Source organism: Cherax quadricarinatus, chromosome 2 (genome assembly GCF_038502225.1).
Source record: "Cherax quadricarinatus isolate ZL_2023a chromosome 2, ASM3850222v1, whole genome shotgun sequence".
In the NCBI taxonomy this organism is placed as follows: domain Eukaryota; kingdom Metazoa; phylum Arthropoda; class Malacostraca; order Decapoda; family Parastacidae; genus Cherax; species Cherax quadricarinatus.
In genome coordinates this window covers 13,149,689-13,158,938 of record NC_091293.1, presented here as the reverse complement: position 1 = coordinate 13,158,938, position 9,250 = coordinate 13,149,689, and the positions used below count along the sequence as shown (strand labels likewise).

Below are 9,250 nucleotides of genomic sequence, written 5' to 3'. Positions count from 1 at the left end.
AGCAATCAGCGAAGAGGCGGGGCCAGGAGCTATGAATCGACCCCTGCAACCACAAATAGGTGAGTACAAATAGATGAGTACACACACACACACACACACACACACACACACACACACACACACACACACACACACACACACACACACACACACACACACACACACACACACACACACACACACACACACACATACACACACACTACTTCCATGGACCGGTTCCAGACGAGTCCTTTTAGCTCACTGTCTGATCAATAAAGCTGTTGGTACTACCTGCACGCAGTTCAGCACACTTCTTGACCAGCCGGCCGATCAAACACCAACTTGAGGAATTTACGAAGTTCTCTCTTGAAAACAGCTGCGGGGATCTGTTGGTAATACCTCTTGTGTAGGAAGGGAGGGTGTTCACAGAGGAAAGGAGACAATACCTCCAAAATCTTTGGAACAAGAGCCCTCCACCACCATCAAGACACCCACCTCAGGGAACTCTCTCTTTCACTTTATGTTATATTTTTAATTGAAAGGTATTATGTCGAACCTTAGGACCTTAAGTATTATTATTATTATTATTATTATTATTATTATTATTATTATTATTATTATTATTATTATTATTATTATCATTATTATTATATGCTCAGAGCTCTACAAAGAGCGAAACGTTGTCCCAATACAAGCTCTACACTGGCAAACATAGTCCCGGTAAAAACTCAATACATAACCAAAATTGTCACAACAGAAGCTCCACTCAGAAAGGAACGTGGTCCCATAAATTCTCTAGACATACATAAATGATGCCCCCAATAAAAGCTGTATACACAGTTAAACACCTTCCAAATATAAGTTGAACATTTAGCCAAACATTGTCACAGTAAAAACTTTATACAGCCAGAAGTTATCCCACTACGCAGCCAAATATTTTCCCGATAAAAGCTATACACAACCAGACGTTGTCTAAGTAGAAGTTTCGGCTTCAGTTTGTGTCTGTTTTCAACAGCCTCATTAATTTTAATGCTATCAAGTGGTCGTTAAGGCTGCTTATCACCTGTTCACCACCTCTGTACATACACTGAGAGACACACACCTCTGTAAATACACTGAGAGACATACAGCAGCGTCTGGTCTGACACTGTCTGATAGTCTGCTTATATACCCTTGGAAGCTATTTTAAGTTATGTATTATTGTTTTATGTATGCGGTGATACATGTAAAATGTATTTTTGAACAATTAAATTATTTTTACATTGCGATCACTTGAATTACATTTGCTGTCGTGTTTTGAACGTGTGTTCTAGGCGCTTTGTGGCTGTGTTGACAGGTATTTTTTCATTAGTTTCTGGCAAACGTGTTTCATTTATCATTTTTCCGTTTCTAAGGGAAACGTATTAAGTTGCCAAAAATGTAGTATAAAAGTGCTTTAGATGACTGATAAAGATTTCTTTCCTGGTAGAGCTTGGGAACACTGCTGGACCCGGAGTTCACATCGTACGCCACAGACATCCAGACTTTCCTCGACTGGGTGAAACACGAGGCGCCCTACACCCCAGGTGGTCTTGTTTACCTCGACACCTGGGGACCAAATCGTCACGCAGCTAACGTGGCCTTCCTTATGTTCTGGGTAATAAGACTGAATTCTTGCATTCCTCGTGTTCAGGGTAACGAGAATAGTTATTTGCATTCCTCATGTTAAGGGTTACCGGGGTAAATTATTGCATTCCTCATGTTCAGAGTAACAAGATTAGGTTCTTGCATTCTTCGTGTTCTGGGCAACTAGAGTATACCTTCAGAATTAAGCTACTGAGTATAGTCACATTCAAGATCAGCCACAGATAAAAATGCAAGCATAGGTACAGATGTATGTATTGGCACAAGTAAATGTGTGGTTACAGGTGCAAATATAATTGCGGGTTAGAAGTGCATGTGTAAGAGCATTTACCGATACATGTGAAATTAAAAGTCAAGCGATTGCAATAGATAGATACAAATACTGGCACAGTAATTAACATTTGGCAGAAATATGGAGCCTGATCACGTTTTGCAATATATATATATATATATATATATATATATATATATATATATATATATATATATATATATATATATATATATATATATATATATATATATATATATATATATATATATATATACATATTAAACTGAATGGTAATATGAAAAATATTAGCTTATCTATGACGAGGGAAATATTGTGGTACATTTAAACCAGGGGAAGAATATTGCTAACTCATTGACTAACTAATTCACTCACTCAGTCGGTCTGTTAATGCTTACGTTATCTTCCTTCAGAACGCAAACCAGGGTCTGGACGCTGCGGAGAACCGCCAGTGGGCCCAGGGACAGATTGGCTACATCTTGGGAGACACTGGCCGCTCCTTCGTGATCGGCTACGGTCAGAATTACCCCAAGAGGCCTCACCACCGCTCCAGGTAAACATGCTTGTAAATACTTTTATAGTGCGGAAGCTGAGGAGTACCACACAGTAGAAGCAAAACAAATTATAAATGTAACTAAAGTCATTTCAGTTCAGAGGCACTCCAAAGAACTGGGTCTCAAAAAAAAAAAAAAAAAAGGAACTAGATATTAAATGACTCAGTTAATCTCTCTCTCTCTCTTTCTGACACAGACACAGACACACACACACACACACACACACTCTACCTCCCCCCCCCCACACTCTGACATGCACAATACTAACCTAACATACAGAATTACATAGGTTTCCCACTCTGAGGCAATCAGGATAAAACAAAAATGGGTTGCCAGAGAGCAACAAGAAAAACCAAGGGACAGGAGGAGGAAACTGCAAATGAAGATTGGGCAGCAGACCTCACAAAAAGGGAACATGAATGGGAAAAGAAACTAGAAGAACTTAGCATGAGAATGGAAGAGAGGATAGACATGGAAAGCAGGAAGTGGGAGGTGCAAGTCAAAGCAGCAGAGGCCAGGATACAGAGTTTAGAAGAGGAACTGAAAAATCTGAAACAGCCTAAAGAACTAAAGACCATTTTGGGATTGACAACAGAGACTGCTACCTCAGTCACAAATAAGGGGACTGTAGGGAAAGAAAGAGGAAAACTGCATGTAGAAGCTCAATCAGTGGAGACTGTAGTAAATGAAAAAGCTAAGCTATATGTGGAGGCCCAAACAGACCACAGCAGAGCCCAGGGAAAGCCGAGAAGGGAAAATGACAGGCCATTGAGCCCAAGTACATTAGCTAGTGAAACTGAAGAAAGGAAAGCTGAAATGGATGAAATCAAATTGAATGAGGGGATACACAGGGATATGCAGTGGGAGAATGAAAGGGTGAGGTCAATCTTTGTGTATGGGCTCCAGGAAGTTGAAGGGGAAACATATGAAGCAAGAAAACAAGGGGAAAAAAAGTAATTGAAAGCATCATGAAAGCAATAGGAGAAGACGACATGACCCAGCTGGAAAATTTTCAGAGAATAGGGGGGTTTGTAAAAAAAAGAACCCGGCCAGTGAAAGTGACCTTCAAGGCAGAATCGACTCGGAACAGGATCCTGCAGGAGAAAGCATGATTAAGGGGCATGCCGGCATACAGGAAGGTGTATCTCGACTGCGACAGAACACAAGCAGAAAGGCAGAAACTGAGGGAGATGGTACAAAGGTGAAAGGAGGAAAGAGAGGGGATGGAGAAGACAGATAGGAGATCCCAGACACAGGAAGATCAAATACAGCCTCCCTCACAACTTCCTATAGAAGCCTCCCAACCAGGTCAACCCCAGTGCAACCAAACACTCTAAACCAAAACTCCCATGCCATATCCAATGCCCCCACCCACTGCATTACAAACTCCACCCCCACAGCAACCACCCATAGTTCCTTATCAGGTCACCCACTTCCCCAACCCCAATACAACTCCCAGACCACAATCTTAGAAAAGAAGTTGAAGGTGTGGTATACAAATGCAGATGGAATAACAAATAAGTATGGGGAGTGGCACGAAAGAATCAAGGAGACATCCCCAGACATAATAGCACTCACAGAAACAAAACTCACCAGAACAATAACAGATTCAATCTTTCCATCCGGATATCAAATCCTCAGGAAAGACAGATTGAGGAGAGGGGGAGGAGGAGTTGCACTGCTCATTAAAAACCAGTGGGGGGTTGAGAAAATGGAAGGAATGGATGGCACGAGCGAAGGGGACTACTTAGTAGGAACAATCCAGTCTGAGGGACAAAAGGTGATAATTGCAGTAATGTACAGCCCACCACAGAACTGCAGGAGGCCAAGAGAAGAATACGATGAGAGCAACAGAGCAATGGTCGACATACTAGCCGAGGTGGCCAGGAGAGCACACATGGGGGGAGCAAAGTTACTAGTTATGGGTGATTTCAATCACAAGGAGATTGACTGGGAAAACCTGGAGCCCCATGGGGGTCCCGAAGCATGGAGAGCCAAGATGATGGATGTGGTACTGGAAAACCTCATGCATCAACATGTTAGAGACACTACCAGAGAGAGAGAGGAGAGGATGAACCAGCAAGACTGGACCTTGTATTCACCTTGAGTAGTTTGGACATCGAGAATATCATGTGTGAAAGGCCCCTGGGAGCTAGTGATCATGTGGTTCTGTGCTTCGACTACATAGTTGAGCTCCAAGTGGAGAGAGCAGCAGGAATAGGTTGGGAAAAACCAAACTACAAAAGGGGGAACTACTCAGGCTTGAGGAACTTCTTTCAAGACATTCAGTGGGAGGGGGGACTGACAGGAAAACCAGTACAAGAAATGATGGACTATGTCGCAACAAAATGCAAGGAGGCAGAGGAGAGGTTTGCTCCCAAGGGAAACAGAAATAATGGGAAGAACAGAACGAGTCCTTGGTTCACCCAAAGGTGTAGGGAGGCAAAAACTAGGTGTACTAGAGAATGGAAAAGATACAGAAGACAGAGAACTCAGGAAAATAAAGAGATTAGCTGAAGAGCCAGAAACGAATATGCACAGATAAGAAGGGAGGATCAACGGCAATACGAAAATTATATAGCATCGAAAGTCAAGACTGACCCGAAGCTGTTGTACAGCCACATCAGGAGGAAAACAACAGTCAAGGACCAGGTAATCAGAATGAGGAAGGGTGATGGGGAATTCACAAGAAACGACCGGGAGGTATGTCAGGAGCTCAACACGAAATTTAAAGAAGTATTTACAGTGGAAACCAGTAGGAGTCCAGGAAATCAGAGCAGGGGGGTGCACCAGCAAGTGCTGGATGAGGTACATATAACCAAGGAGGAGGTGAAGAAGCTGCTATGCGAACTTGACACCTCAAAGGCGGTGGGACCAGACAACATCTCTCCGTGGGTCCTTAAAGAGGGAGCAGAGATATTGTGTGTACCATTAACAAAGATCTTCAACACATCATTTGAAACTGGGCAACTCCCCGAGGTATGGAAGATGGCAAATGTAGTCCCAATTTTTGAAAAGGGAGACAGACATGAGGCACTAAACTACAGACCTGTATCACTAACGTGTATAGTATGCAAGGTCATGGAGAAGATCATCAGGAGGAGAGTGGTGGAACACCTTGAAAGAAACAAGTGTATAATTGACAACCAGCATGGTTTCAGGGAGGGAAAATCCTGTCACAAACCTACTAGAGTTTTATGACAAGGTGACAGAAGTAAGACAAGAGAGAAAGGGGTGGATCGACTGCATTTTTTTGGACTGCAAGAAGGCCTTCGACACAGTTCCTCAAAGGAGGTTACTGCAAAAGCTAGAGGATCAGGCACACATAGCAGGAAAGGCACTGCAATGGATCAGAGAATAACTGACAGGGAGGCAACAACGAGTCATTGTACGTGACGAGGTGTCAGAGTGGGCGCCTGTGACAAGCGGGGTTCCACAGGGGTCAGTCCTAGGACCTGTGCTGTTCTTGGTATATGTGAATGACATAACGGAAGGGATAGACTCAGAAGTGTCCTTGTTTGCGGATGATGTGAAGTTAATGAGAAGAATCAAATCGGATGAGGATCAGGCAGGACTACAAAGAGACCTGGACAGGCTACAAGCCTTGTCCAGCAACTGGCTCCTTGAGTTTAACCCTGCCAAATGCAAAGTCATGAAGATTGGGGAAGGGCAAAGAAGACCGCAGACACAATATAGTTTAGATGGCCAAAGTCTGCAAACCTCACTCAAGGAAAAATATCTGGGGGTGAGTATAACACCGAGCATATCTCCTGAGGCGCACATCAATCAGATAACTGCGCAGCATATGGGCGCCTGGCAAACCTACGGATAGCGTTCCGATACCTCAGTAAGGATTTGTTCAAGATTCTGTATACCATTTACGTCAGGCCCGTACTGGTGCTGCGCACCAGGTTGGAATCCACACCTAGTCAAGCACGTCAAGAAATTAGAGAAAGTGCAAAGGTTTGCAACAAGACTAGTCCCAGAGCTAAGGGGATTGTTCTACGAAGAAAGGTTGAGGGAAATCGGCCTGACGACACTGGAGGCCAGGAGGGTCAGGGGAGACATGATAACGACATATAAAATACTGCGCGGAATAGACGAGGTGGACAAAGACGGGATGTTCCAGAGATGGGACACAGACACAAGAGGTCACAATTGGAAGTTGAAGACTCAGATGAGTCAAAGGGATGTTAGGAAGTATTTCTTCAGTCACAGAGTAGTCAAGCCGTGGAATAGCCTAGAAAGTGAAGTAGTGGAGGCGGGAACAATACATAATTTTAAGGCGAGGTATGATAAAGCTCATGGGGCAGGGAGAGAGAGGACCTAGTAGCAATCAGTGAAGAGGTGGGGCCAGGAGCTATGAATCGACCCCTGCAACCACAAATAGGTGAGTACACGCGCGCACACACACACACACACACACACACACACACACACACACACACACACACACACACACACGCACACGCACACACACGAGGACCAGGCAGAACTACAAAGGGATCTGGACAGCCTGCAGACCTGGTCCAGCAACTGACTCCTGGAGTTCAACCCCACCAAGTGCAAAGTCATAAAGATTGGGGAAGGGCAAAGAAGACCGCAGACGGAGTACAGTCTAGGGTACCAGAGCCTACAAACCTCACTCAAGAAAAATGATCTTGGGGTGAGTATAACACCAGGCACATCTCCTGAAGCGCACATCAACCAAATAACAGCTGCAGCATATGGGTGCCTGGCAAACCTCAGAACAGCATTCCGACATCTTAATAAGGAATCGTTCAGGGCCCTGTACACCATGTACGTTAGGCTGATATTGGAGTATGCGGCACCAGTTTGGAACCCACACCTAGCCAAGCACGCAAGGAAACTAGAGAAAGTGCAAAGGTTTGCAACAAGACTAGTCCCGGAGCTAAGGGGCATGTTAAGGGAAATCGGCCTGACGACACTGGAGGACAGGAGAGATAGGAGTGAAGTGATAACTATATATAAAATACTGAGAGGAATCGACAAGGTGGACAGAGATAGGATGTTCCAGAGATTGGACACAGCAACAAGGGTTCACAGTTCGAACCTGATGACTCAGATGAGTCACAGGGATGTTAGGAAGTATTTCTTTAGTCACAGAGTTGTCAGGAAGTGGAATAGTCTGGGAAGTGATGTAGTGAAGGCAGGATCCATACATAGCTTTAAGAAGAGGTATGAGTAAGCTCATGGAGCAGGAAGAGTGACCTAGTAGCGACCAGTGAAGAGACGGGGCCAGGAGGTGTGAGTCGACCCTTGCAACCACAAGTAGGTGAGTTCAGTTAGGTGAGCACATACACACACACACACCTCACACACTGATCGCGGTGTGTGAAGCACTGAGCGCAGAGAGACGCTCAGTGCCTCTCTGTGAGGACTGCTAGGCTAGATTCTCAGCTCATCTAGAAGCACATAGATTTAACTTCCTACATCTCAAACACCATGACACTCCTACCTTAAACTTACCTCCTTGCCAAAACTCCCACCTTCATTGCTGACTCTCTCTCTCTCTCTCTCTGACTTTTTTTTTTTACAAAAGTTAACCTATTGTACCAACATTAAAAACATTAACTTCGCACCAGTACAAACTTCTGACTGTACTGATCCCTGCCACTACACATCCTCGCACCTTGGCACAGTTCCACCCAAACGGGTTTAGTATTTTTCGGTATAAAAATATAATCCATATTCTGTTTTTATAGAAACGAAACCATTTTTATTTATAATTTATTGCCTTCAGTTTTAATTCATTATTTTCGCTCTAGCGAAAGTAAAGTGAGATAAAGACTTTGCTTCCACCCAAGAAAATCTGTAACAGCATCTGTAAGAATGTCTCGGTTGTGTTGTATTAATAATGTCTTCTTTTGCGTACTTCTCAGTTCGTGTCCATCACTGCCGGGTACCTGTCATGACGGGTGGGCTGAGAAACAGGATGGACCTAACCCCCAGACCCTCTATGGTGCCCTCGTCGGTGGTCCTGGCGCGGTAAGGCTTCCCTTTCTTCTACCGAATCTTACAAATATTTCTCTGGAGTATTACCTGGAGTTTACCTGGAGAGAGTTCCGGGGGTCAACGCCCCCGCGGCCCAGTCTGTGACCAGGCCTCCTGGTGGATCAGAACCTGATCAACCAGGAAAGATTGAGTCACAGACACACAGGAAGTGTCAGGTTGCAACTGGCGTATATACACGTTATATGAAATGTTAGTCTAAATCTCGTTTACCGACTGCTGTCACTTATCTGTTTTTACTTCCCTCCAGAATGACGAATACACTGATGATCGCATGGACTACGTCCACAATGAGGTCGCCTGCGACTACAACGCAGCCTTCGTCGGGGCTCTTGCAGCCTTGGTCGAGCTCAACTAAGAATACCGGCAGGAAGGAATGATGAATGAAGAGAAGCTCTTTTCAAATTAATTTTCTTTTGTTTTCCAAGGGGATCTTTGTCAACCACATGCCAGTACTCCACTACAAGTATGTCAGCTTGTCAGAGGTCCTCCACGATTTCCTGAATAAAGTGAAAAGTAAATCCATCTCTTACTGTTTTTTCAGTCTTTTAATTAGCTTCTAGTGTTAATAACCAAAGTGTAATGAACACTTACCAATAATAACTCAGGAGATTGATTGATATGTATATTTCGAGCTCCTTCTGGGATCGTCTTCAGATGAAGAGGATCAAATGAGTTTCTTTAAAGAAACACAAATACAAATATTTTTCTTAGAGGTTTGAAGAGAATTCTAAATAGAATACACCCTATAAAGTTGCCAAGAGAA

The 9,250-nt window shown here is 43.9% G+C and overlaps 1 protein-coding gene across 1 annotated transcript in view; it reads left to right on the top strand.

Moving 5' to 3' along the window:
- The window catches only part of LOC128685764 (uncharacterized), a 38,459-nt gene extending 29,450 nt beyond the window's left edge, over window positions 1–9,009 (top strand). Inside the window, exons 12-15 of the mRNA XM_070087398.1 lie at window positions 1,451–1,618; window positions 2,311–2,450; window positions 8,355–8,460; window positions 8,735–9,009. Of these exons, the coding sequence (XP_069943499.1) occupies window positions 1,451–1,618; window positions 2,311–2,450; window positions 8,355–8,460; window positions 8,735–8,842 (522 nt within the window). The 3' untranslated portion in view covers window positions 8,843–9,009. The remainder of the gene's footprint in view (window positions 1–1,450; window positions 1,619–2,310; window positions 2,451–8,354; window positions 8,461–8,734) is intronic.
- Window positions 9,010–9,250: the final 241 nt, after the last annotated feature.